We start from the raw sequence: 27,617 nt of genomic DNA, 5'->3' as shown, positions 1-27,617 counted from the left end.
AGTCATCCCACTTGCTTATAAATTATCATCACCAGGTGATCAGTGTGTTCATTCTCTCTTCCATATCTCTGCTCAGTCAGAGGGCGAAGAAGCAAAAACAGCTCAACAGGGTACATTCATGGACCCACAATGAACAGTAAGCAAATAAGTTACCAAACACATTAAAGTTGAGGTGATTGAATAGGTGATGCTTTATTTTGAAAATCCTAAGGCTTCTTCCGCTCTGCTCTAGCTGTGCAGGAGGGGTTTCAAATGGAGTGTGTCAGGGGGGCTGGATTTAAGGTGGACTCTGGAGTCTCACTAAATATTTGCACAAGGGTGCTCACACATTCCTCCAAAACTGCACATTTTCTTTTTATTAGCTTAATCTTTATTTTGAAAATCATTTCCTTTATTTCATAAAATAGTTTTTCCTCACATTTAGGTTAGTTTTAGAGTAAAATTTATTTTAACAGGCTTGGGTCAGATACGCAGTGGGATGAGATGCTGAAACACATTAATTCAAATGTTGATTCACATCCCTTCCCTTTGTTCAATTCCAGCTGCTTCATATTTCCAGCCAGCATCAGGATCACAGCTGCGTCGAGATCATTCCTAAAAAGGCATTTTATAGTATTGAGCACATCTTTTCGGATGGTAATGATGAGCTAACAACTGGTAGCCAACAGAGATAAATGAAACTGATGCTCCAGAATGAAGTCATACTGTTGTGGCCTGTTACAGTCGTCCTGGACAGCAGTAAAAATTCAGCGACAAACTCTTAGTGTATGACAGTTTTAATTTTATTTACCTGAAACCAAAGTCCATGTGATACGTTGTACAATCATTTCTGAAAATACAGTACAGCAGTTTGGCAAAAAATGCCAGTGGAGGGACCGCCTGCCGTTAAAAGGGTAAAACATCAGCATCGCTGCACACCTGCCTTCCCAGATTTGGCAAAAAAAATCTGCTCATCTCAGTGTAAAGCAAAAAGCAAAATCTATTATCTCATAAAAGTATTTCCTTAGGAAAGATGAACTGTGTTTTTGAACTTATACATAATCTATTACATTTGTCTGGTAAAACAGATGGCTGACTGAGCAGACATGCACCATAGAATAATGTACAACTGACTGTACAAGGTACTAAGCTCTTAGTCTAAAATGAAGGCATGAGGACTGTATGGCAATCTAAGGCTCTTCATGCAGGAGGATGGAAGGACCGATGAGGCGGAACTGGCTAGTTTCTATCAGACATTCATTTATGGGCATTCTGTAAAAATGATGTGTGAACTTTCTGAGCCCCTGTCATCACTTCACTGGCATTCAGCTCTTGTAAGATGTGCTGAAAAACACACATGCACAACACAAAACCAAACCAAAGTTTCTGCTAGGAATTTACAGGAGAGATGGGCTTACTTGGACTTTGCTGTAAAGGGAAAAAAGAAAAGAAGAGGAGACAGGAAGAAACAGATCAATGGACACGAGAAATCACAAAACAAGGTAAAAAGCATCTGAGCAGCAGATCATTTCAATGAATTTCAGAGTAATAAAGGCCATGCAATAAAGGAGGGCAGAAGATTCATACAAATGCAGTTCAAAAAAGAAATACATACAACACCGTGTCCTGTAACGGTGTGGGGGCGTTTAAATGCCAGCATCTCTGCCAGTTGCCCAAACATGCTGCAAGCCTACATTCAAAAATAAGCGGCACCAGCAGTAACACTGAGCCCGTTTAAAAATGCACAAGGTTCCCATTTCTGCTCAGTGTGCATCTGGCACTTAGTGACATTATAAGCTCCTGTTTTTGTACCATTTAAAGTATTTACATGATAAAACACAAGGAGCAGTTATTGCTGTCATTTCGACACGAGCAATGACAGACTGACAAGCTGTGTGTGCAACCACCATACAGACGAGAGCGCGGCAGTAGTTAGCATGCACGTCAAAGTGTACTCACTCTGCAGGTAAATAGGGGGAAGGCGTGGGAAGAAACAACAGTTAGCTTTTCAAATTAAAAAACAAAAAACACTCGCTGGTCTATCGGAGCGCGCATGCAGAAAGGCTACGCTTGAGTAAACGGGTGTGAATGTATGCAGGAAGAAATGAAATGTATAGAGTCTACTTCGTGTTCTATGTACAGATATACACACGCCTCCGACAGCAGCCAATCAGAGGTCTGAGCGCCTATCAAACCGTCCACGTTGTGCTCAGTTTGCAAGACTAACAGCTTCTTGGTGCCTTTTTACATATTCAAGTACAGTATGTGCACATTTTACATACATAAAGATTACTGTCGTTAACACACAAAATTAGGACTGAAACCTTAGAATGAATCTCATAGATTTAACTTTAAAAAAACAAAACAAAAAAACAACAACAACCCAAAAACAACACCCCCCCCCACACACACACACACACACACACACACAACACAGACAAATGTGTTTTCTTCAAGTAAATAAATTTAACAACAGGCTGTACCAAGAATTTACTCAAAATCAAGCTGGTAACATGTCTTTGTCCCCTCTTCCCTCAAATAACAGAGGAACACAAAAAAATATCTATCTATATCTAGATATAGATCTAGATATAGATCTATATCTATATATAGATCGATATATCTATATATAGATCGATATATCGATATCTCTCTCTCTATATATATATATATATGCACATTAAAATACATGTGAAGATTTTGACTCTACTGGTGCTTACCTCAACACTTCAAATGATCACATATGAAATGACAGCTTGGACAAATGGGTCATTATGGTCAAATCAGCAGCACTGAGGTAGCTGTGCTCTGCCTACTGCAGAAAATAATGAATGAGTACGATGCAAAATGTGATTCATGCTTGGGCAAATGTATTCTGCTGAAAGTCTTTGCCCCTAAATTAGTACTGAACTAAACTACGCAGTCCTCAGAAATCTCCATTCCCCAAATTATAAAATATTAATTATTACAGAATAGTAAATAAATTCTCTCTGTACAGCTCAACATGTCGCTCCAACGCAGTGGGCTTCTCTAGCTATTCTCAAAGGGGGTCAAAACAGAGAAAAGCACAATGGTAACATGGAACATAAATCATGTCGGTAAAATATTACTCGAGCACCGGCCACCCAAAAATATGTGCAAGTCTAAATGTACTTAACAGAGGCGTTCTGACAGCGGTTGGAGAAGGTGTAAATGCTGTTGCTGTAATTTGTTCCGAGTTAATGTAACTGTGTTAGATGTGTGCGTTAATGTCCACTTCACACTGGTGCACAAGGAGGGTAGTGTACTGGAGTCAGTCAGGGCCACAAGATGGCAGACACGTTAGTGTCGGTGCTGTAGATCCACAGCACCAGGGGCAGGGAGATGGCCACAAAGGGCCAGGAGATTCCCTCGGCGCATGCAGACAGAGAGCAGCCTTTGCTTGTCGGCTTCTCCAGTTGTTTACCGAATTCCAAGTAGTTCCTGGCCATAAACTTAAGCAGCTCGTCCAGGAGAATGACGGGCATCGAGATCTTCAGCACCATCAACCACTGGGTCATATCCAGAGGGGTGATCTGGAAGATGACCTGGGAGGGAATAAGCAAATAACTTACAGCTGCTTTTTAAAGAGAGCGAGATAAAGATTTATGAGGATTATCACCGCATGGGTAACACATAAAACTCTACCAATGTTTTCTACATGACCGTAAGAAGTGTGTGGTGACGTTTATTCAGCTTTTATAAAAATACACTGCTTTGTGATGAGCTCAGAGTCGATCGATCAACACGGCTCTTATGTCAGTACACTCAATGTGTAGCTGGACACAGGAGATGGTCAGCCTCAAAGATGGGAAACAGCGGTGAAGAGATCACCTGGGTGTTTATTCCCTACCAGATAAAATGTCTAACATATACAGAGTTATGTTTTTTTATGTTGGTGGTCCCAATAATTTCTATGAAGTATCTGAAAATGTAGGGCAGTCAGAGAGTACTGTACTGTCATCAAATACATCAGTACTGGTGTAGTATTGATATTTCTTTCCAAAAAACACAAATTTACATTTCAGATGAAAATGGCTCTATCTGGCATCTGCTGTTTTAAATAATCCTTAAACTTCCAAAGCCCATCCTGACAACACCCAGTAATCACAGGTGGGCCATCCACACCCCATCCCTCGCTTGTAAGTGGCTCTAACTATGGAAAGTATACTAATGGATATTCATCTTTTGCAGGAGTTTACACTGTTATTTACTAATTATTTATTTTTAAATGTTGGCACATTGTTTAACACGTTGCTTTTAAAGTCTGTAAAGTACCAGCAGACTGCTCTCTTTCTCTCCCTCCAAACCAGCAGTCATATCCCTCTCTTGCACTCGCATTGCCTCAGCTCTGAGAGCTTCATCTTTGGCCATTCTGAAGCTGAAGCCAAAGGCTCTAATCAGTTTGGCCTGGATACAAATGGTACTTCACCACACTGATGTCCACTTCAGAGGATTATGGAGGGAAAGCCCTCCATGTCCAAAGATCCCCCTGTGGCAGCGGTGCCTTGTGATTCTGTGTTGCTCATCATTTTTCACTTTAAATGTTACAGAGAAACTGGCCTCACATATCCACGCCTGCTCCATCCCACATTTTTAATGTTCAAAGCTATGCAGCCGGTAACGTTAGCCTGAACTGGGAGTGAATTTCCACTTTAACCTCCTAAGACCCAAACTCTTTCATGGCATGCATTTTTAATTTCTCTTTGCCATTTGGGCTGATCGGGACCTGATGAATGTAAAAATAAAGAATTGTCTTTTTAGCCAATGTAGTTTCAGAGAAGAGGACATCAGGCCCTCGTAGAGCAAAAGTTAGTGTTGTGGTCTAGACAACCCAAAATGTGATGTCCATATGTGGACACCAGGTCCTAGGAGGTCAAATAAAGTTATTTGGATCTGTTTCCCCCCCTCATGCTCCACCTTTCAAGGTCATTTTCCCCCTAACAAACAATAATAAATGGCCACTAGATGGCATCAAAATCCACATAAAGACCAAAACTGCAGCAGACAGATCACTTTGACTTGTGCCAATGTCATCAAGTCATGAACACACTGTTCTTATTTTTTAAACTTACAGGCAGAGGTTCCACATAGAGGATGAGGAAGTGGAGAGACATGGAGAGACAGATGGCCCCTAGCAGCCAAATGTTCTCCCAGGGAGGCATCCGCAGCAGGGACTGGTTCTCTGACAGGCTGGACAGGAGGGAGCGCACAGATGGTGGATCTGGTTATACAATCTGTCTATCATCGTGTCATTGCAAATGGTTCTTTCATGAGAACTCCTCCACTCTTTAAAAATACCCTTACCTGTTCAGAGCATTGCACATCTCAATGGTGACAAGCACGGACAGGGCCATGGTCATCGGGTAGGGTGACTCAAACACGTGGCAGTCCAAGCCATCAAACTCTGGGTTGTCTGGGCCACACTGGAGGAAGTGGCTCTGTGTGGAGGAAGAGGGGAGAGTGAGGGGGAGGCAAAGAGCGGAGGGAAGCTGAAGGATGTTCTCTCAGACAGACGTACTTACCAGCTGGTACAGAGTGACCTGCGGTCCATCATCAGAGATTGTAAACCACCACGCAGCAGCTCCCACAGTGGCAGCACCTACGTAGCCTGGAAGCAAAGACAGCAAAATCATCATATTACTCACTGGATGTACTGCAGGAAAAAAACAAAACAAAAAACAAGACAGCTCGAATCCTGCTCAATTTTAGTCAACCTCCAATAGCCAGATATCTGAAGAATAGCCAGCCAGAAATCAGGGGCTCCTTAGCATTGCGAGGAGGCTTCTCCATAATGTCCAGATCTGGGGGGTTGAAGCCAAGGGCGGTGGCAGGGAGGCCGTCTGTCACCAGGTTGACCCAGAGCAGCTGGACAGGAATCAGGGCCTCAGGGAACCCCAGAGCCGCAGTGAGAAAGATGCTGTCAGGAGAAACTATTCCAGTCAGAAAGTGCTAATGATAAACTGGAGCAAATATGACCTTAATATTATCAACAGCATTGCTGTGTGAACGTAAAGCTGTAAAACGACAGCTTTTTTTCTCAGCTTCATAAAAAACAGAAGACTGAGCAATAAAAAGCTCTAATCTCCTCTGAAGAAGACTCACCAGACGACCTCACCCACGTTGGAAGAGATAAGGTATCTGATGAACTGCTTCATGTTATTGTAAATAGCTCTGCCTTCTTCAACGGCGGCCACTATGGAAGAGAAGTTGTCATCAGCGAGGACCATCTCAGAGGCTGACTTGGCCACGGCAGTGCCAGAGCCCATAGCGATGCCGATCTCTGCCTTCTTCAGCGCAGGGGCATCGTTCACCCCGTCACCGGTCTGTACACAAACATGTTCTTTATAGCAAGTGTTGCCTTTTTCTTCAGTAACAACAGCAAATCAACCCAATCAACACGACCCTTACAAAGCCAAGAGAATGAACCATTCACGCAGAAATGGGCAGTTTTGATCAGTACGACAAACTTCATACCATAGCAGTGATTTCATCGAATCCTTGCAGGAACTCAACGATCTTGGATTTATGTGAAGGCTCGACGCGCGCAAAGCAGCGCGCACAAGTCACAGCCTCCCTCTGGGCATCGAGTGTGAGCTCATCAAACTCCCGCCCAGTGAAAGCCATGTGCTCAGTATTGTCCTCCTCGGTCAGGATGCCGATGCGGCGGCAGATAGCCACAGCTGTGCCCTTGTTGTCCCCGGTGATCATGATGACGCGGATGCCAGCCTGCCGGCACAGTGTGATAGAAGCAGCTACCTCCTGTCTGGGAGGGTCCAGCATGCCGACACAGCCGACAAACGTCAGGTCAGACTGGACACAGAGACAAAGATTCAAATGAAAGTCTGCTCCTGGAAAGAATGTGCTACAAGTAGATTACGCAAATGTATATCCACCTCATACTCGATGAATTTGGCAGTGTCAGACAGTATCATGTCCTCCATTTTTGGTGGGCTGTCTCGTGTGGCCAGAGCCAAGCACCTCAGGGTGTCGCGACCTGTCCCGTACTCACGGATAACAGACATGATCTTTTCTTTGATGCCTTGGCTGAGGGGAACTTTGCTGTTGCCAACTCTGACATGAGTGCATCTCTCGATGACTCCCTCTGGGGCTCCCTGTGAGGAAGAAGAGAGGCATAAAACATTAACAACACAGCAGAAGACTGCAGCGAATGCAGATCGAACATCTGCACGTATTACACTGGGTATACCTTCACAAACATTTTGCCCATGGTAGAGCGGGACTTGTTTGGGCTGCAGTAGACAGACATGGACTTCCGGTCTCTTGAGAACTCCAGGGTGAACTCCTTCTTCATCAGCTGTTTGATCACCTGATCAGACAAAGAGACAGAGAGTGAGAAAAAGCTGCTGAGCACGAACGGTGGGAATGTGCAGCGCATGCAAGTGAGGGAGCTGATGTCACTCACTGAGTTGCAAGCATTGGCTCTGTCAATCTTTGACAGGTTGTGAACTTCAGTGTCGAAGACATTCATCTTCTCCACCAGACAGGTCAGCGCGGTCTCCGTGGCCTCGCCGACCTTCTCGTACACCCCCTTCACCTGAAACATCCAAACTTTCACTCATTTCTTTTCTAAAACATCTTAAATTTGCCCAAAGACTGTGCATCAAAGAAGGATTTAGCCATCGTTAAGGCTACCAGTAGTTGTTTCGATGATGAGTGAAGGGGAGCTGTGACATTGTGCTACATTCCTGCTCATTAATCTTTGTAGACGAATAAAGTGTTTATTCACCTGGCAAAATATAGTGTTTTCCGTCATTCACGATACCTGCATGATGGATCTCAAGCCTTAATTACTCACTGTGTTTAGCTTACACACATCTTTGCCAAATGGAGTGCGACTGCTTTGGTGATTTCAGTGCCTTTGTGAGCTCGATGGATACACTGTACAGACCCGTTTATGAGCTGAAGTTGGACGATCCATGCTAGCAACCATTGCTTTGTTTTAGTTTGCCTCATTAATTCATCATGCTGGAGTTCGCAGTGTGTTTTTGCATTTCTTCCAAACATCATTTGCCCATAATCTGAAGTATTGCAAATGATCATGACTGTTCTGAATGTCTGTTATTTGTAGTATATTAATAATATCAACGGAAAAGTTGTGATTGGCTCATGCGGGTGTCATCAAGCAATGATTTGTGTAGCACTAGACTTTGGTTTGCGCTCTGTTGGTGTAGCACACATGACCAGTATCACACTGTTGTGCTCATTTAGTTGTGGGATGCTAAAAATCACAGCTGAGATTAAAATTTTATTAATTTTTCAACCCTGGAAGCTACATCTATCTTTCATATACAGTCTATAAGCGAACATAAAAAGATTATTTCACTTAAATCCAAATGTACAGAAGGGTAGCAGCAAAACAGGCAGTCATATGTAATCGTTTTCCCCCAGAACTGAAAACTGCACTAAAACACATAAAATAAGCAGCAGGAAAGGTGCAGACCTCGTTGAAGTCCAGCGAGGAGTCATTGCACAGGGCACAGATTGTGGCCAATTCAACCAAAGCATCATAGTGGGAGGATTTCACTGGTTTACCATCCTGGTACCTGAGGACAAGTACAGAACATCATGTTACCATGTATTTAAGGATCTGCCAGTTATGGAGAAGCTATAAAAGTACTCACACTTCACCCTCGGGGGCGTAGGTAGAACCTGTGATGGTGAACTCTGACAGAGAGCAGCTGTCCCCTTCAGCTTTGTTGACAATGAACATCTGGAAATGAGAAGAGTCCATGGGACATTAGAAGACATCACACAGATCATGTTAGTGTTTGACTGAAATACCAGAGTCTTTATTGTCAAACCACAAAACCTCCAAGTGAACTCGAATAGATTAAAGGAAAAAAATAAGATTATATTATTAGGCTCTTTGCAGATGATGCTATTGTTTGTCTGTTATCCTAGAAGACTTTGGCAAGTATTCAGGTTGCGAATGAAATCTAACAGAGACTCAAAATCCTTTCATTAAATGAATCTTCTGAGCAAAAAATGAGAGAGAAAAAAAGATGAATTGGAAGGTAATAACAGTCAAATATCTAGGAGCTGTGATAGTAAAATAATTTAAGATAATTAAAACAAATTATACCCAGATTCAAGATTCAGGGAGATTGAAGCCCAACCACTGCCTTCTATCTGGACTGGCACCAAAACTGAGGTGATGAAAATAAATGCATTGCAGAGATTTCTTTTTCAATGCATTCCTCCACATCTGATCTACAAATGCAGGTTAAGACGTGAGGCATGATTATTTTGATTCATTTGTGCTGAGAGGGGACCAAAGCTGAAGACCTCTTGAGTTAAGGAGACGCTGTAGCTAAAGTGAGATTCTTAATGCGGACGATTCCCTTTGTGTCACACAAGATGAAAGATATTTTTACATATACAAGAAATATTCAGAGGTTAAAAAAGCAATAATCAAATTAGTATATTATATAAAAATATAATTTACACTAACAGAAAAACATTAGTTTTTGTGACCTTTTGAATGAGGAAGCAAACTTCTTCATATTCTTCAAAGTTAGCCTATGAAAAACTAAAAGGCTAAACCAGAAACAACTGGGGAAGACAACTTTAAAAAAAAACAAAAAAAAACAAACAATGAAAGCACTCAGAACCTGAAAAATCACAGCGGAGAACATGAACACTCATCCACAGACTGAAAGCAATGGGGGATGTGGTCGGAAAAACTTGATTTGTTTCTTTATTACAGCTCATATTAAAAGTACACAATAACTGTTGCAGCAGAAAAAAATGACAGTAAATTGGCTGCAACGTTAGAGTGTGTCTCTGTGAGGGGCAGGCTGGGTGGCCTGCTGCCTAATGTGAGAAAAGGCTGTTTAGTTTCTCTCCATAAGTAAACAGAAGAAGCTGCCAGGGAGCCTGACTAAAGAGAGAAGCTGTGCCCAAAAGGAAGACGCCGCAGTGCCAGGCCTACTCCCGCAGGAAGCTTTGATCATTTCGCTCACTCACAAACAAAGATGTACAAAGCCACACAGTATACACACAAACAGGGCTAGTCAGAGGCTGCTTATATCAGAAAATGGATGAGGACAATCAGCAAGCCCTCCTGCAACGACTAGCCAGACATAAAATCCTGGCACTGCCCTGCTGCAGTATATTTAGAGCAAACAGGCAATCCATTAATTATTTCAGTAACCAGTTGAACACTTTCAGGAATGATCGTGGCCTGTCAGAAAAGGATTTAATAAAAAGGACGTACAATCACAAACTACATTTAGGCTGCATGAATGTAGATGGTGTTTTTGCTATGTTGTTATTATTTTATTGTACAATGTTGGGTGCAAATGTATATCTGTAATAAACGATTCAAGTGAATGAGACGTTGCTTTTTATTAGTAACCATGAGTGTAAAGTCAGTGAGCACACCTCTTTAAAGGCTTTTGTTTGCATGTCCCGACTCTGTGTGAATTACGATAAGTCACTACAGTAACTGCAGAATCACAAGGCTATTTAATCACGGCCAACTCAATGTGCAGGGACTGAAACAACTGACAGTAACTGTAAATGAATGCCACCCTTATTCAGGCTGTGCCAAAGTTCTGAGACAGCAGTGAACAGACAACTAAAGGGGATTAAACTTTAATAAATGCTGAAATGTACTTTTTATGTGGGGCCAAGTAGCACAGAGGTGCCACTCACAGAGAGAGAGAGAGAGGAAGAGAAGAAAAAGAAACTACAAGCTCACTGCTTTGCAGCTTGGTGACGCAAGGTCAGTTATGCAACAGCAGTAGTGTAAGTCATCTAACTCCTCGATGCAGATTAGAGCAGTGAAAGCGAGCTGCCTTCTCGCTCAATAACCAGAAACTACCATTTCTCTGCTTACAGAGAGCATTAGCATTTTATAGATAAATGGAAGAAACTGCTGTCACCTTATCCAAACATAAAGTAGGGACAACAAATACGACAAAGGACTGACGACCAACCTGCTCAGTAATGCAAAAACACTGTTTCTGTGTGTGTGTGAGGGAGAGAGATAAACTCACTCTGCAAACAGACATCTGGTTGGTTGTCAAGGTTCCTGTTTTGTCAGAGCAGATGACAGAGGTGCAGCCCAGAGTCTCCACAGAGGGCAGGCTGCGGACGATGGCGTTCTTTTTGGCCATGCGGCGAGTGCCCAGGGCCAGGCAGGTGGTGATGACAGCGGGAAGACCTTCAGGGATGGCAGCCACAGCCAGCGCCACAGCGATCTTGAAATAGTAGACAGCTCCACGGATCCAGGAGCCTCCGTGGACGGGGTCATTGAAGTGTCCGATGTTGATGATCCACACGGCGATGCAGACAATGGAAATGACCTTGGATAGCTGTTCGCCGAATTCATCCAACTTCTGCTGCAAGGGCGTCTTCTCCTGCTCCGTGGCTGCCATCTCGTCACGGATCTTACCAATTTCTGTGTTAACGCCAGAGGCAACAACCACACCCACAGCCTTCCCTGCAGCAATGTTGGTACCCTGAAAGAACATGTCACATACGTGTTGGCTCAAGTGCAACTGATATCATCGCGCACATCCTCAAATAACAGAAACTTGTTTTTCCAGGAAGTGTACAGAAGCTAAACACATAAGAAGTAATAGGAATCAGCAGGATGTGTGTGATAACTCATGCAGACTCGGGCTTACAGAGAAGAGCATGTTCTTCTTGTCTTGATTGACGGCGCGAGGGTCAGGCACGGGGTCGGTGTGTTTGATGACAGAGACAGATTCACCTACGAGGACAGAGGAGGGTTAAACCGGCTTGCATTCTTCTGTAGATGATTTAAGGAAGAACGCTCAGCCAGTCGTCTCCACAGGCAAATCTGCAGTGCTGGTTATTCATCTTTCAGTGATGATTCACATGAATGTCTCAGAGGAAAAAGGTGTTAAGTGGGAAGAGCGTCACAGCAGACCTCTGGGCTCATTCTGTTCATCAGTTACTCAAAGCGACCAAGTTGAATTTTGTTTTTTGACCATTTATTCAGACAAACTGACTGACCTCGGTTTAACTTACTTTAAAGGCTTTGTGGTGATACTTGTGTTTTAGCTTAAAAAAAAAAATGAATTAACAATCTCATAGGGCAGTTATTCTAAGAGAATAAAATAACATTTGTCATTAGGTAAGCTTTAGTCTATCTATCCATTACTTAACAAGGATTAGCATTCAAATAATTAAAAAATGTCAACTTTGATGTCTGCCATCAGCAAAAATATCTTACCAGTCAGGATGGACTGGTCTACCCTGAGGGTCGTGGATTTGATTGAACAGATGCGGATGTCAGCGGGCACCTTGTCTCCAACTACAAAAAGCAGATCCATAATTAGAGAGAGAGGAAAAACCCATACAAATAAATATGAGGAGAACAAATACAAATATCAAACCAAAGATAATGCTACTGAAAATTGTTACAAATCATCTAAAGTTGATTAATTATATTAAAAGATTTAGAGAAAATACATTGCAATCTATGCATATAAGGAACAAAACTGACAGCAGTAGTTATCTTTGGGCAATTATGAGGAGCTACATTGGAAACAGACACTTCTCTCTAGAGGCAATAACTTCATGGCCTCAGGCCATGTTAGTGAACCCAGTTTGTTGCTGCATCCACAAATCCCAGTTAAAACTCATTACATGTAATGTAAACCAGATTCAGAAATGCTGCCACCTTGTCTGGGCCTGAGCTAATTTAAGATGGACTGGAGCAAAGTTCAAAACTTTCCTCTGATCTGATTAAACCAAATATTAAATGAGTTCCACAAACTATGGACATTAAATGCAAGAAGAGTGGAGCATACAAGTTAAAGTCAACATCTGTGACAGGGATGGGTGAATTAGTGCGCAAAGCATGGATGACTTGTGCATCAGTGAAGACACCACTGAAGCTGCAATTAAGAAAAGGTCTTTTTCAGTGAAGTTCTTGCCTATTTCAGGAAGATAATGTAAAACCTAGTATTGCACATCTATCATCAGCATGGCTCAGCAGTAAAAGGTTTATTAAAAAGAATCATCCGATTTCAAAAGGCTACATCTTATTAAGTAACGGACATAGAAGCTTGTGGTAAATTTTAACATATATGGCTAAATATGAACTTTCACCTACAAAACACTGCAAACATCTATGCAATACTCAAACTTGTCCCATACTTTAGTGAGCATGTCTGGAGTAACTGCAGCTCAACCTACTCTAACAGTACATGTTTTGATTGCTGCCAGTTAATATGCTGTTTCCCTGTGATAAGAGCATCGATGTGCAGGGGCTTGTGTCTTCTTCAGGGCGTGACAAAGGCAGACATAAATTCTTAGGCAGTGAATCAGTCACTTCGCTAAAGCCTACCTCCAAACGAGTTCCAGGATACATTCAAAGCTAAACGATTTAGCACGTGAGAAAAAGATTTCAATCATATATCCAATCAAAAAACAAAAGCTAACAACAAAGGAGAAAGGGCACTCTTAACTCTCCACCCATGCAGTCCTTGTACAGTACCATTTGTGGGTGGGTGTACTGGCCAAATGAAGATTTAACAGATGAGAAGGTGTTTATTTTCTACAGGCAGTAACTCTGCTTTAGAGTAAACTAAATTTATGAACCACAGCTCACTATAGCGTGGTTGTTATGCCTCACAGCAGCAAAGGAGTGCTGCCATTGGTGTAGGATAGAGAAGAAGAACCAAAGACAGAAGGAAATGAAGGACTTGTGAGCCATAAAAGGCTAGTCTCAAAGGAAATGGCCAATTTGGGTACATCAGAACTGCAGTGACCCAATTCAGCTTCCTAATCTTACATAAAGGCAATGGAAACTGGGGAAATGGCTCAGGCTGTGGCACAGTTCTGTGGGTGTAGTCTACTTATACAGGCCTACTTAGTTAAAAATGTAAATTGTGTCACATTGTTACAAAAGACTCCTTGAATACAATATAGCTAGAATCCAGGAAACGGCACTAGGCTGCCAAATATCTAAGAATGTAACAAAACATCTAAACAAGGCTGAAGTGGAAACTCACCCAAAAACAAATAGTGATTTTTATCAAATGTACCAGTGTCCAGATCCAGACTGAGGGAGACAGGTATTGTATGGCTAAACCAGCCTTGGCCTTGGAGGAGGAGAGGGGGGAAAATAGCAATGGGACCACTGACGCATGCAGCCAAAAAAGGAAAAAGAATTTCAACTTGTTTCCCAATCTGCTGATCTGGTTTAAATGTGGCCCTACGATGGCAGACATGTTCTCATCATTGCCACAGGAAGAGACAGGCAAGATGCAGAACACAGGAGCAACTCGTCTGCATTACCTTGGAGTTTCTTATAGATGTTTGGAATAGAAGCTGCAAACATATTTTATGAGTGCATCTATACAGTCTAATCCAATGCAGACCCTTGCTCTAGTTATGTGTACTCCAGCCCCCCTGCTCTGTGAAGGTTGATTTCTCACTGGGAAGCATGACCCTATGTAAAGTTGGATGATCATCAACTCATCAGAGTGCCAGAAACACTCATCTGTCAGCAGGCATTGGCCAATTAAGGCAGACAATGAAAGGATTTCTGAGAAGACAAATGTTGAGCTCAGCTGCATCTTTAAACTATCTCAATGTGGAAACAGACGTGCAATGGAAGATTTGCTTATGAGAAGGTCACGCACCTGAATCAAATGGCCTGACACAGGCTCAAAGACATTTCACATTACAAACCAAAGGGGAGCTTTCACAGAACAATGTGCAAACCAGAGACCGTGAAATGTCAGTGAAATTCACCGACTTATAGCAATGGCAGGAGAAATAACCATTAGCAACATGAAGTTAAACTTTGAGCTAAAGAATTGAAGCGACTACCAACAGGGACAGCTATACGAGGGCAAGGAATTCATTACACGGGTAACTATGCAACCAGAGCCTGGAGCATCCAGCGACCAAATGTCAGCTACAAATCAATGAGCAAAACACTTCACATATGGAAGAGCTGAAGGCTGCCCCCCTGAATTCACTGTCCTAGTTACACAGCTGTAACACTTTACTTCAATTATAGATGTCAAATAATTTCATTACAATTGAATTAAAGAATTGCCCATACCTAACTTTTACTCAAACTTGCATCCTTTCTGGCTGTGTAACACTTCCTGTGTCACGTCATTACTTTCAAAGAAATACAAACTTCTTAAGGAGTGCTGAGCCAAGACACCAGGAGCTAGAGGGCCAGCTTGCTAACAAAGGTTCCTACTGATGTTCTCATGCAAAGTAACCAGTGCTCTGTGACGCCGTGACACACTGGACCTGTCTTGAGGCTGTGTTACACTGCAGGCCTGCTCTGGTGAAGCGAGTATATATCATCTGTCCCTTTGTGTCAACATCCTACTTGGTAGCAGTCCAAGCATTTCCAGAGGCATGACCACGTCTTCACCTCAGGGCTTGCCAATGGCTCAAACGGTTTACAAATTTAACGGTGGCGAAAGCTAAGACCTGGTGATACATCGCCACCAATATGACTCCCAGAGGTGCCTTACAAACAGAACAGGCAAAGCAATGACTGAACTGAAAGTACCAGCTTTGACTGGCACTTGCACCTGCTGTGCGTTCAGGGACAGCGAGTGGTTATGCTGGCCAGGCTTCCTTGGGGCCGGCCAGGAGGCTACATGTGCTGATGGCAGCTGAACAAAAGCCTGAGCTCCTGTCATGTAGAGTGGGCTGTTTCAGAAGAGTCAGCAGGCAAAGCTTAATGCAGCTTTCCAGCACATCTCTGACTAACTACCTCACCGTCTGCATTTACATATTTATGCAAACTGATCCGGTATTAGCAAATGGTTTATAACAGATAAGCCGCTAACCTTTCATTGGGTTTAAAAGTTTGCTCCTCTATTTGGGACCAACAATGGAAGAAGTCCAAAGCAGGGAAACCTAACCAAACAGTCTCATTTGTGCAAGTTTACTTTTTGCAAGGACAGTTTGTTGTACCAATGTCTCCTTTGCCCTTTGGCCATTGCACTATCACATTTCCAGAGTAATGGGTGAGATTCAGTTGGGTTTTTTCCCTGATCAGCAAACAAGACCTGAGTAAGTGATGTTTAGTTAGCTGCTGCCTGGTGAGAGAGATATGAATATAATCTAAGAAGTGACATTTTTCTAACTTCCTGCTTCTGTGTTGTCACAGATGCAAAACACGTGTCAAGTTTTGACCCCGGTTATGCAAGCACCATCTCCACACTGTCTCCCTGGGATCTCTGCTGCTCTTTGTCTGGTATGAATCTTAAGCAGCAGCAGCTGGCTGGAGCTCTTCATAGCATGCAAGTGTTTCTCTTGCCATAGTAACAAATCTTATCCCAGGACCAGGAGCACTAAAGTTCCAGCCAAAATTAGCCAAGCAGAGGATGGTAGGAATTCCATATGTTTGGCACTGCAAATTTAAATTGGAGCTGAGAACAATGCCATATCAGGTACTGATCTAATAGATCCAACCATAATAATAATAATTTACATGAGTATTTACCACAGCCTACTTCAAACATGCAAAGATGTGGACATTTAACTCACTGCCATCGAAAGAGGCCAAGACGTATACAAAAAAAAAAAAAAAGAAGTACAGTTTGTATATGGGCTTTAAAGCTTGAATCAATAAAAGGTGACACGAGCAAACAAAAGCTCATTGGTGACATCATCAAAGCGGTTCCTTAAAGTCTGACATCTCATCCCACCTTGAACCAGTTCTGCAGTATTTAATGTGCACTGGTCCCGGCCTTCCCCGAATTTAAATACTGCGCATAACATGTACAGACCTGCTTCTATCGCTTCATCTTACATCAAAGACTGCTGCTGCTAATTTCCCAGGTGTTTTTCTCATATTTTTATGTTAGTAATTCAGCATGTGGAAGTACTGAGACACTAAAATGTTATTTACTAATTAATTAAATAAATTATAAATTTAATTACTATTTATTTTACAAATAAAAATGTTATTCTACATTATTCTTTTTAACCTGCTTTGTCTAGTTCATTTATTTGTGTGGTTTATATTATTTCCCCCTCATTTATTCTACAGTAATGCTATTTTTAAAACTTCTTACAGCTTTGTTATCTGTTTTTAATTATTATTATTATTTTATTTCTCTTTATTAGCATTTATGTTTGCTCCGTCTTAAAGGGCTCATCAGTCTTCAATGAAGCATTTTGAACTGCACGAACAGATTCCCAGCCGTGAGTGCGGTTTAGGTAAACAAGGTAAACAAGGCACCTTAAGGCAGCTTTGTTACACGTGATTTATTCAGACACTTCCATGCATACTCCTATCAACCCAAGCTCAACCAGTGCACTGCTTAGTTTGAATGAAACCCCTGTGACCCTCCTGGACTACATCAGAGGGTTGAGTTTTTTGAAGTCCGCTACTCCGGCTGGCAGGATGAAACCATTTCTCTCAGCCTTGCTGAAAAGTCAGAAGCCTCTGCCAAAAGACAGTCCCTCAGTGACATCGGACGATTGCCAGACCACATTAAATGCCACATACTATCCATGGTGTCTGGAATCTCAGTGGAGGGTGCCGGTGCTGATGGGCAGGGTCCCTGTGCATTGAGCGTGATAGGGCGGTTTGGTTATTCACAAAGCACTTCCCTATAAGGTCATCTCTCTCTAGCACAATAGGAGCAGATGAGAGATCCTCCCCCTGCACTCCCCTCCACAAGCCCAGACTCCACAATTTCACAGGCAACAGGGAACAAACACACTGAGCTCTGCCGCTCTGAGAAAAGGCAAACATCCAAATCTGCAAACCCTTAAGGGGCAGCTATTACGCTCATTTCCAGCTCCATATTTTTTATTCTTGGACTCTTTCAGAGTAGCTTTGCATGACTCACATTCAAAATGTATTTATTTATATAGCTCATACTGGAGCTTGGTTGAGACTCTCAGCTCATCCTGTCTGAAACCAGTTGTTTAAGATCCCCCTCCCCTCACAAACACAAGCTTTGTACGCCTGGTGGATTGGGCTTCTGTGCTTACAGCTAGAGCTGCGTACCTGAGCTCTCCATATCTTAATATGGATGGATGAAAAATATCTTTACATATTCACCTCACTGAAAAAAGCCGAAAAAAGGTTTCAATTGAGTGTTCAGAGCAGCAAGTAAACTGACAGCTACATGCAAAGGACTTCAGTTCAGTGGACTTCACGTTATCTGACAATGTGACTTTTTAGGGATTAGTTAGGTTGAGCGATGTCAGCATTTGCTCATTTTAAAACCGCTTCATATTTATGCTATAGTAAATGTCTGATTAATAAAACCATTACAAAAATCTACTTTAGATAAACGTCTGAAAAATGCATTTAACAGAATGTAATCATCTCCACTGTATGTTCAGTAAGAGTTCATCTGTGAGGCTGATAAGCGAGTAGGAGGCAGCGTTTAAACACACAGCGGCAGCAGCCTCACAGAGAGCCGTGCAGTTTGGCTGCTGGTTATTCTTCTCACGGCTGAGGCAGCCACAGAGGGTTCATCTCTGTGTCCTCTATCGCAGCTCAGCTAAGCAGCCTCCCAGCCAGCATCTGCGTCATCACAATCCTCCTCTGCATGGCAAAGGTCACTTTGGAGCTTCAGGAAAATATTATTCATTAAAAAAGGGAGCCTGACAGGAACCATTGTAAAGGATAGTTGGAGGATCAAGCGAGTAAGTAGAGCTGATGAGCAACTCCTGACTGTGGGATAAAGCATCCAAGTCGTCTCCCTGCTGGGTTGCGCTCAAGCTGCTGACAGCAAAGCCTCCAGCTACCTTCATCAAGAGTTTTTAAATAACTAGGTCTCTAATATGCGAGAGCATCTGACTCACAAGTTTCTGTTTTAACCGGAGCCAAAAATTGAACTCAACTTCTTATGAACCTAAATTAACATGTCATGATTAGCACTGTCAAGAAAGTAATTTACATATAGTATAGAAACATATCCCAACTAGAAGGATATGCGATGTTAAAATGCAGATCACTCCTACTTTCTGTGCCCTTGTCAAGGTCACTCAGGAGTCCCGCTGAACACTGTCCCACGTCACCTGCTGTTCCCCCCGAGCAGGAGGGGAGGGGAAGAGGCTGACACCTGTCATCTTCACGACTGTCACTGCCTCTATAAATACAGCATTCTATAATCCATAATGAAAGCTAAAAATAAAACCCACACGATGCACCAAAACGCTAAGCATCACTTGAGGGGCTTAGGTTCAAACAGAGTATCAGGACAGCGTTTGAAGGACTCATTACTCCGTACACGCGTTCCCGTTCATCCCTCTGCAGTATTACATACGTTTGTATGCCGTAGGGGAAACTGCACTATTAAAACCAAAGCCTTACATCCTGAGGATTTCAGCTGCTGAAATGCGCTGACTGCAGGGTGGGAAAGTGTTGAGTTGGGATGACACTTTAGAAGCTTTGCAAGCTCACACGCACAGTTACAGTAAGTGGGCCTTAACAGCATGTGTGCGCAGCCCTTTGAGACAATGGGTTAATAGGAAAATCTCAAAATACATCAGCCTTACAGGGTGAGTCACCGTGCTGCTGCAGTGGCACTTGGGGATGGGGGAGGTCTGAGCATGTGCTAAATAATACATGTCCATACCTGGACTCATATGACCTGACCATTACCTGAAGCAGAGCCAAACACAGACGAGGTGCTATCTTATGAAAACACCAGATGTCTCTGATATTTAAAAAAAAAAGCCATAAGGAAAAATAGTCTTTCAGAGTGAAACTGTGGCATTAAATTGCCAATTTTCTGTGAATTTCAAGGTTTATTTCTATCATGTTCATGTGATGCCCTGATGCTTCTTTTATGAGAGAGAGGTCTGTCAAAGCCAAATCTATTTTTTCCTAAACAACGCGTATAAAAGCATTACAGATGCAGGTCAACTTACCAGCAACCTCCACTATGTCACCAGGCACGATGTCTCTGGCCTTGATCCTCTGCACGGTTTTCCTGTCCTGTCGGTACACTTTCCCCATCTCAGGTTCATACTCTTTAAGCGCCTCAATGGCATCTTCAGCATTGCGCTCCTGGTGAGAAGAAGATGAGATTCAGGGCAAATATTTCTGAGTTGCTGTACAGCAAACTATCACGATTGCAGAAAGCTGGACGCTTCCTTTGGAGGGGCACTGACTGTTCTCGCCGGATGTGCGTGCATCTCTCCTCGGGTTGTGTTTGGGGACATTTAGGTGTTAAGTGTATTAAATTTTCTCATTTTCCAATCTTACTCTTCACCAGCAAGAAAAACATCACTCAAACCCACACAGTTTGAAAATAAATAAATAACTAGAGAAAGGCTGCTGATGAAAACCGGCAGCCTGTTCCTTTTGAATAGGAAGTCTTCTTTGAGACAAAAATAACTTTCAGTGCAGTGTTTTTCTGCATTGCCTGTGAAGTTTAATGGTAAAACCTCTAACTCACAGCGGGGCTGTAACGCAGATACAAGGAATGTTTAATTAAACATGCAGTACTGTTACGTAGATTTCAGTACTCGAGCCTCTGAAGGAGATCGGGAACCCAGTTTGAGCTTGTTTTTTCATTTTGGATGATCAGATCATGTTGCACTGGATTACACTGCACTGGACGCAGGATCAAACTGATAGGGGTTATTAGTAAACTGATAAGGGATATTTATTTGAAGTCTGTCACATTGGTGGCATCTGATTTAGCTCGGCTTTATTAGGATTTTTTCCCTCACACTGACACGCCTTCAATACTAATATAACTGTAGTTTAACACATTGCTTTGAAATGCTAAAAATACCACATTCATATTCATGAAATTAGATTTTTTTTTCAACAAAAATGCACTAAACCCTGATGATATTCAGACATAGTGCTCAAACTGTCCAAAAACAGAATTAAGTACGAATAAAAATGCAAAGCCGTGATTCGCTATGCTCTCACCTGCCACACGCCGACGATAGCGTTTGCTATAAGAATGAGTAGAATTACAAAAGGCTCCACAAATGCGGTGATAGTTTCCTCTCCCTCCTCAAACCAGGCCAGGACCTGAAAGAAGTCAAATAAACCATCAGTATTTATTAGACATTTCACAGAAAAGAGAGCTCCCTGCCTCGTGCTTGCATATAGCACAGCTCCATCTGTCCAGAATCAACCTTACATCATCATCATCCTATGACCAGAAATGTGTTTTGTAAGGTCACCTTAGACCAAATACAATCTTGAGTTGAAGTGAGCTTTTGTGTCAGTTTTTCGGGGAAAACAAAAACAAAACTCTGCTCTCATCCAAGAGAAGTCAAGTGTCTCTGAGTACGACTGTTACCACTGTGGCTTCACAAAAAGGGGACAAAATCCAGAAAGAACTAACCACGGTTTTTGCATGGAAGAAAAAAACTAAAGCTCACATCTCTGATAAAACTTGACTGGTTATTTCTTTCAAAAAGAGATCCCTTTTTAATACTGCCGTGTTGATTTTATGTGAGGATTTAGCCATCTGCCAGAATCTTCACATTAAACTCTGAGATTATTAATAATTTAGGATCATCAGCAGCATATTTTTATACAATATCTGGGAGAAAATAATATCCCATCACACGGCTAAAATCCATACATGTCATATCATCCCTGAATACAACACATTCTTGTCCTCAATTTAAAATGGAATAACAATGTTCAGAGTTTTATTGTAAACAGCAGACCTTTAAAATTCCTAGTTAGGTTAGAAACATTAGAAATGGATTTATTCTATTCATTGTGAGCAGCTGGTTATATACTCATATGCACAGTGGTATATAAACATACATACATTGTAATTACTGGTTTTTACTGTTGCTCTGAGAGCTATAAAGCTTGGCTAAGCTGTATATGGACAGAGGCTACTTCATGAGTAATTCATTCAATAATGCAAACAGGTGGCTGTGGAGAAAGCTGTGGGGTTAACACGGTCAGACCTCCATTAAGTTAACACTTTTTAAGCCTGTCAATTTTACTTAATTCACATCACGAACACCAAAGGACCAGTCTCAACATTGTTACACGCACACACTCAAAACTGCCAGGAAAAGAATTACAGTATATTGACCCGGAGTCTCATTTGGCTTGCTGTTCCTGAGAAAACGGTCTTTAAATTACCCTGTCTGTCGCAAGCAATTAGTTAATCTGCCATAATGTATAAAGCAATCAACCTCAGTAAGACCCAAGTGTCTGACTGCAGTGGATGCCAAAGACCTTTGAATGGCATAATTCAAAAAGGCAAGCATAATGCTTTAATAGCTCATCTCAACACAGAAGTGCTTATAATGCGCTATTGTATGTCATGGCATACAATACATGTAAAGATACTATTCTAACCAGCTACCCTCTTCATTTTAATATAATGGCAATCTGCTTGTCGATGAATTGATTACTAAGAAAATAGCAAACAAATGTTAACTGTGGTGTGTTAGAAACCAGAGTAACCTCTTCAAACATTAAATCCATCCATCTAAAATCCATACACACTTTTAATTAAAAATAATAATAACTAAAATAATACACTCTGAAATACTCAGACCAGCCCCTCTGACATTGCTGCCATGTAATTGGCTGATTAGATATTTGCATAAAGAGCAGCTAAACATGCAGCAGGCGAATGTGAATCACTCATCCAAGCACATTCTTCTGGATATGGTTTTTAGTTTTCTAAGAGGTTTGATGGTTATATACACATTAAATTTACACCGACGCTGGTGTGCACTTCTGTCTGATAGAGAGCCCTCCCACTGAGGGGTGAGGAACCAAATTTGGTCTCGAGTGGTGCTCTGCTCCACTGTCAGACAGCAGCGACTGACACCTCTGTATCACCTGACACCACTCTTACCAGCTCTCTCTCTCTCACACACACAGGCAGCCTCAGTTATCAAAGTCTTCTTCAGCCATCTGTTAAGTTAGCAGTCATTTATAGAATTAAATAGCAAGGATGAATCTTTGCAGTGCTAAAGACTGCTTTAAAAAAAAAGAAGAAGAAGAAAAAAGCACGACCATATCTGACAGCAAAATGTAGCAAAATAAAATGCTTTTATTTTTATTTTACTCAATTTAGCTTTTGGGAGCAGATCAGAGAACATGTTCTCATTTACTTGTTACATTTTATCTAAACACAGTAGAAGAACTTAAGAGACAAGAAGAGATGTGCAAGGTAACCATGATTCCACCTTTGACATAAAAGATTGTTTTAAAAAGTCTCTTCCCTGCAGCTGACAGGTACATTTCATAGGCTGCAAGCTGCATGGTGGATCTATAGTTTATACCATGTGGAAATGTTCACTTCATTTAGCTTATAAATTGGCTCAGACACATGGCAGTGACGCTGTTATGTAAGTGTAAGCCATCAAACATATATCCATGTAGCATTGGATGCCTGCGGCCCGGACGAGACCGAGTGCAAGTTATTACACAGCAGTCACGCTTGGCGACTCAAATGTCTTACTTGGCACATGGTGATAGCAACTCAATGCTGCTACTGCTGTTGTCACCATTCCTCAGACGGGCTGCTAGCCTTCTCAGCTGTTTAGCTCCCATATGTGAGTGTAACCATAGGCACGTTATACAAACTGAAGACGTTCACACTTCAGCACTATGCGCTGAATAAATAATGTGCTGCCATTTATGACACCGGGCTTTATAATAATCCCATCTGCGGCTTTGGCTTCATGTAAACACTTTCAGACAGAGGTGGAAAGAGGAAGCTATTTGAGGGATGTGAAAAGGTTTCTTCTGACTTTAAGATTAGCACATCATCACGCGGACACGCAGGGGGTGACAGCACAGGGGAGTTAACGTTGAGAATAAAACTAAGAAGCTCAGCTGAATTTCGAGAAGAAGCCCGCAATTCAGTTTCAACTCACTGAGCTTGGGATGAGATGACTGAAAGCAAGTCTGTGTGGTACATTAAAACAAACGCTCTAGCATATACTTACAAAAGATATGCATGCAGCCAGCAGAAGAATTCGAACGAGCAAATCTTCAAACTGTTCGAGGACGAGCTCCCATAAAGATTTCCCTGCAAAGAGAGGGAGAGAGAGAGGAGGGAGTTAGTGAAAAACAAGCCAATCGCAGAAACTTGCCAGCATAAAAATGATGGGAGTGGTGTGAGTGACAGCAGTGATTACCTTCCTCCGCTGGTAACTCTGTGTGTGGGTATGCGGTTGTCAATCCGGGGATCATACAGGAAGCAGGCAAAGACGAAAAAATAAATAAATATATATAAGTAATATATGAACACAACAACAACAACAAAAAGTTTCCCACTTGAGAAACAGCAACTCTCTGCATGTTTGTGAGCGCTACTTTCATAGCTCTAAATCTCAGGCACATTTAGGTGTCAAAGCCACCAGCTTATTCTCAGTTTCATGTGAGACTTTTGCTCAGTGATTATTCAGTCATAAACAGTGAAAAAGAGGGGAATTTCTGTATGCACGCCTCTGTTTGACTGTTAAACCCATGAAAGAAATCACACTGCAACTATTTAATACTTTTATATGCAAGACCATATGTTCACATTTCTAGCGCCAACAAGGGTACATAATTTACATCAGTGATGCTTTATTACACAGCAGGAATAAATATTTAAATAAAAATCCAATCAGTGCAAAGGTCAAAGTGAGCTAGAAGGAGGGAATACCGTCCATGGCCTCCCAGTTGATATTAATATAAAACAGCTGTTTAAGCCTGGGACAAGAGAGATTAACTTTGGCAGTGTTGGTCCAGTAAGCCTGTACCCACTGCTCAGTGTCCAGTGCACATGTATTACAGTTTGCTGAGGAACATTCAACAGGGTTACCGTGTGAAACTACCGCGCCACATTTCCCCGCTGCTGTCAGCAGTGTGGCCGCGATCACAGGCGGCTCACGCACTGTTACCGTGCACAGCTACGGCCTCTGAGTAATGATTAACTCGTTACTGTGTAAAACACGGGAAACCCTCGAGGTGACGTCAGCCAAATCACCATACGGTCTGATGATGATGCTGGCGACTTTTACCCCGCATATCAAAAACTGAGCTCGCGCTGCCCACGCCACCGTGACATGACACTTTCACGCCGTGTCTCGTTCGCAGCCGCAGCGTTTTTGTTTTTCCGTCGCTTTGCGGTTTTAAGCTGTCGTACCGTTTAGGCCCCATTTCTCCCGCTGTCGTTTCACCTCGTCCAGGGAAAGTCCTGTGCTTTCATTGACGCTGAAATAACTGTAAACTTCTTCCACACTCTTCGTGTGAGCGTTCTCCATGGCGGATAGACGGCTCCTTCTCACTCAGCTGTACCCGAGAACACCGGTGGAGGATACCTTGTGGCTCCCTACCCTGTGAGGACTTTTAGAGCAGCGAGGACTTTGTCAGCTCGGATAGCTATCGGCAGCTACTGACAGAGGTGTAACGTGTCCCTTTCTCTTCTCGGCCCCTCTTAAGATTTCCTTCACGACAGAAATTTTGTAGCCAAATTCCTCTTCCCCGCGTGGTTACTGTGCGCCTCCCGTTATGTCCGAAAATAGTGGGAAAGTGTCTGCAGCAGCGTCCCGTGCCGAGGACTGCATTCACCCGGTCCAGTCCTCCTCTGTGCTCCCGTGCCGTACCCTGCCTCACCGTGGCGCAGCTCTCAGTGGCTTCACGCGCTGCCGACAGTCTGGTTTTATCAAAGCGCCTCACTGCTGCCCCTCTTCCCTGCGCTGCATGTGGACTCATATCATTGGACGACCGCGTCAGCTAAGGAGAGCCGGAAAAAAACCGGAACATAACCAGGAAATGAGAGGCCGACATACCGGGGGGTTTGTTTTATGTAAGCCGTGAAGATTGGGTCACTTCGTACAGTGTGTAGGGTCACTATGCATTCATTTTAAGTGTTTCATATTGCCCGCCACGTCTTCCTCAGTGTACCTGGCAGGTGACACTGTTATAGTGGTGTGACACGTGACGTCCTGGAGCTATCAGTTGGCTTTATACGGCTGACAAGTTATTCCTTAAGATACCCTTCCACCGCTTCATGAATGTCCAAGTTGAAACAGAGGCGCATATATATATATATATGTATAATGTGTGTGTGTGTATAAAATGTTTAATAGTTTAATAGACAGATTTTTCTGGGGAAAGGTTTAACAACTTGTTCAAAAACAAGTCGAGAATAGACATTACTACGGAAGAGGATTAGGGCCACTGGAAAAAAAAAGAATTCTGACTTTAATCGAGATTAAAGTCAGAATTCTTTTTTTTCCCAGTGGCCCTAATCCTCTTCCGTACATCACAATAAAAACACAACATCAGAAATTTATTATAATATTTTGAGAGAAACATGACATTTCAAGGAGATTTCTGCAGCAGCAAAGGTGGTGGTTTTGCTTTTTAAAATCTTTTTTAAGCATTGGCGATTATATACATGTCCTCTCAATGTCCTTTTCATTCAACACTGAACATGGGCAGCCCTGATGGTCCTGTATTAATAAAAAATATATATATAAACAGGTAATACGAGGGGACGAGCAAGAGCTTAAGACTGAAAGTAAAGACGCCTTTTTGATTTTTTTTCAGTTTAAGTCTTAAGTAAATATTACCACAATTTCCCAAATATGATATTTAATTACCTAAAAAAATCATTCCACATACCTTTTTAGTTTTTATTAACTACAATAATCTTGCAATGCTCTGCCCAAATGTGCTTATACAGCTTTATAGGCAGCTTCATGCAGACAGAATGAAGGCATCCAAATACAAAAAGTCCATTGCTCGTTTAATGTATCACCACTTTAATTAGAGAGAAAAAAAAGGATGGAATTGAGATGGTCTTAGAAAATTGGAACATTTATTTACACCAGCTAGTAGCAGAGACATACCAATACCACAAAAAAAAAAAAGGTTTAAAGTGAAAGGTGTTTGCAAAACAAAGGTCCAATTTTCTGTAAAGGTGTAAAAGGATCCCCCGCCCTCCTCTGGGGTCTTCAGAGGGTAGTGCTGTCAGATGTTTTACAGGACTGGCGTGCATCATCTGTTAATGTCTTAATAAGGTCCCAAGAAGCACAAGGTGTTGTAACAACAATAACATGGCACCAGCCAGCTGGACATCAAGCAGCCTTTTACAAAGCACACTTGATCCGTTTGGCACAAGGGCCACTAACATTGGCTGTCAACAGCAGATTAAGTTCCTGTGGGAGAGGGGGAGGTCGAGACCCTGAAACATCCATGAAGACATTTGCTGGGAATGACGTGTCACACTGAAAAGTCAGTGGGCAGACGTGTGTGTCGTGTTACCTGCTAAAAAAAGATATGAATCTTCATCATCCAAATAAAAGTTTTTGCTTTCAGATATGATGCAAAATTGATTCATGGTGAAAAAACAAAACAGAACAAATGAAGGCAATGAATAGGACAGACCAACTGCTCTTTTAAACTCCAACAGTCTACATAGCTTTCCTAATTTACATTCATATATTTTTCTCTGTCACAATGAAAACATGAGTCAAAATCATTATTAAATATATTTAATAGAAAAACACAGGAAATATGAACAACCATATTGAAAAAAAGGATCCATTACAGTATTCCACAAGCAGAATATTTTGACTGTTTCAATGCAGTGGGGGCTCCCAGTGAATTCCAAAACTGGAATCTCAACCCATGCTCAAGGTCATGGTTGGCAGTGCCAATA

General features: G+C 42.2%; 1 protein-coding gene across 2 annotated transcripts; it reads right to left on the bottom strand.

The window, feature by feature from the left end:
* Positions 1-774: 774 nt before the first annotated feature.
* Positions 775-25,632, bottom strand: atp2a2a (ATPase sarcoplasmic/endoplasmic reticulum Ca2+ transporting 2a). Of its 2 annotated transcripts, XM_085367075.1 has the most exons (21): positions 25,095-25,632; positions 24,100-24,117; positions 23,908-23,990; positions 20,894-20,998; positions 19,879-20,017; positions 12,227-12,307; positions 11,655-11,740; positions 11,022-11,486; positions 8,643-8,731; positions 8,462-8,564; positions 7,424-7,555; positions 7,208-7,327; positions 6,894-7,112; positions 6,475-6,810; positions 6,103-6,323; positions 5,715-5,917; positions 5,523-5,608; positions 5,305-5,438; positions 5,073-5,190; positions 3,425-3,545; positions 775-1,407 (listed from the first exon to the last, which is right to left on the bottom strand). In XM_085367075.1, the coding sequence occupies exons 1-21, from the start codon at positions 25,210-25,212 to the stop codon at positions 1,394-1,396; spliced, it is 2,991 nt and encodes a 996-aa protein (XP_085223201.1). In that variant the 5' UTR covers positions 25,213-25,632; the 3' UTR covers positions 775-1,393. The 2 variants fall into 2 exon arrangements, with proteins under 2 accessions (XP_085223201.1, XP_085223200.1); XM_085367074.1 differs by lacking the exon at positions 775-1,407 and having other exon boundaries at positions 2,641-3,545.
* Positions 25,633-27,617: the final 1,985 nt, after the last annotated feature.

The sequence above is a fragment of the Diplotaxodon limnothrissa genome, linkage group LG12 (assembly GCF_057381915.1).
Source record: "Diplotaxodon limnothrissa isolate DT_005_m linkage group LG12, D_limnothrissa_male_GT1.1, whole genome shotgun sequence".
NCBI classification, from domain to species: Eukaryota; Metazoa; Chordata; class Actinopteri; order Cichliformes; family Cichlidae; genus Diplotaxodon; species Diplotaxodon limnothrissa.
This window is presented reverse-complemented; position numbering and strand designations above follow the sequence as displayed.

Bases quoted from the DNA above. Each gene is read 5' to 3' on its own strand.
- atp2a2a (XM_085367074.1), bottom strand. From the start codon at position 25,212: ATGGAGAACGCTCACACGAAGAGTGTGGAAGAAGTTTACAGTTATTTC. The intron at 11,487-11,654 runs GTAAGCCCGAGT...ATGTTCTTTCAG, and splicing joins AGAAGAACATGCTCTTCTCT to GGTACCAACATTGCTGCAGG. The intron at 8,732-11,021 runs GTGAGTTTATCT...TCTCATTTCCAG, and splicing joins ACCAGATGTCTGTTTGCAGA to ATGTTCATTGTCAACAAAGC.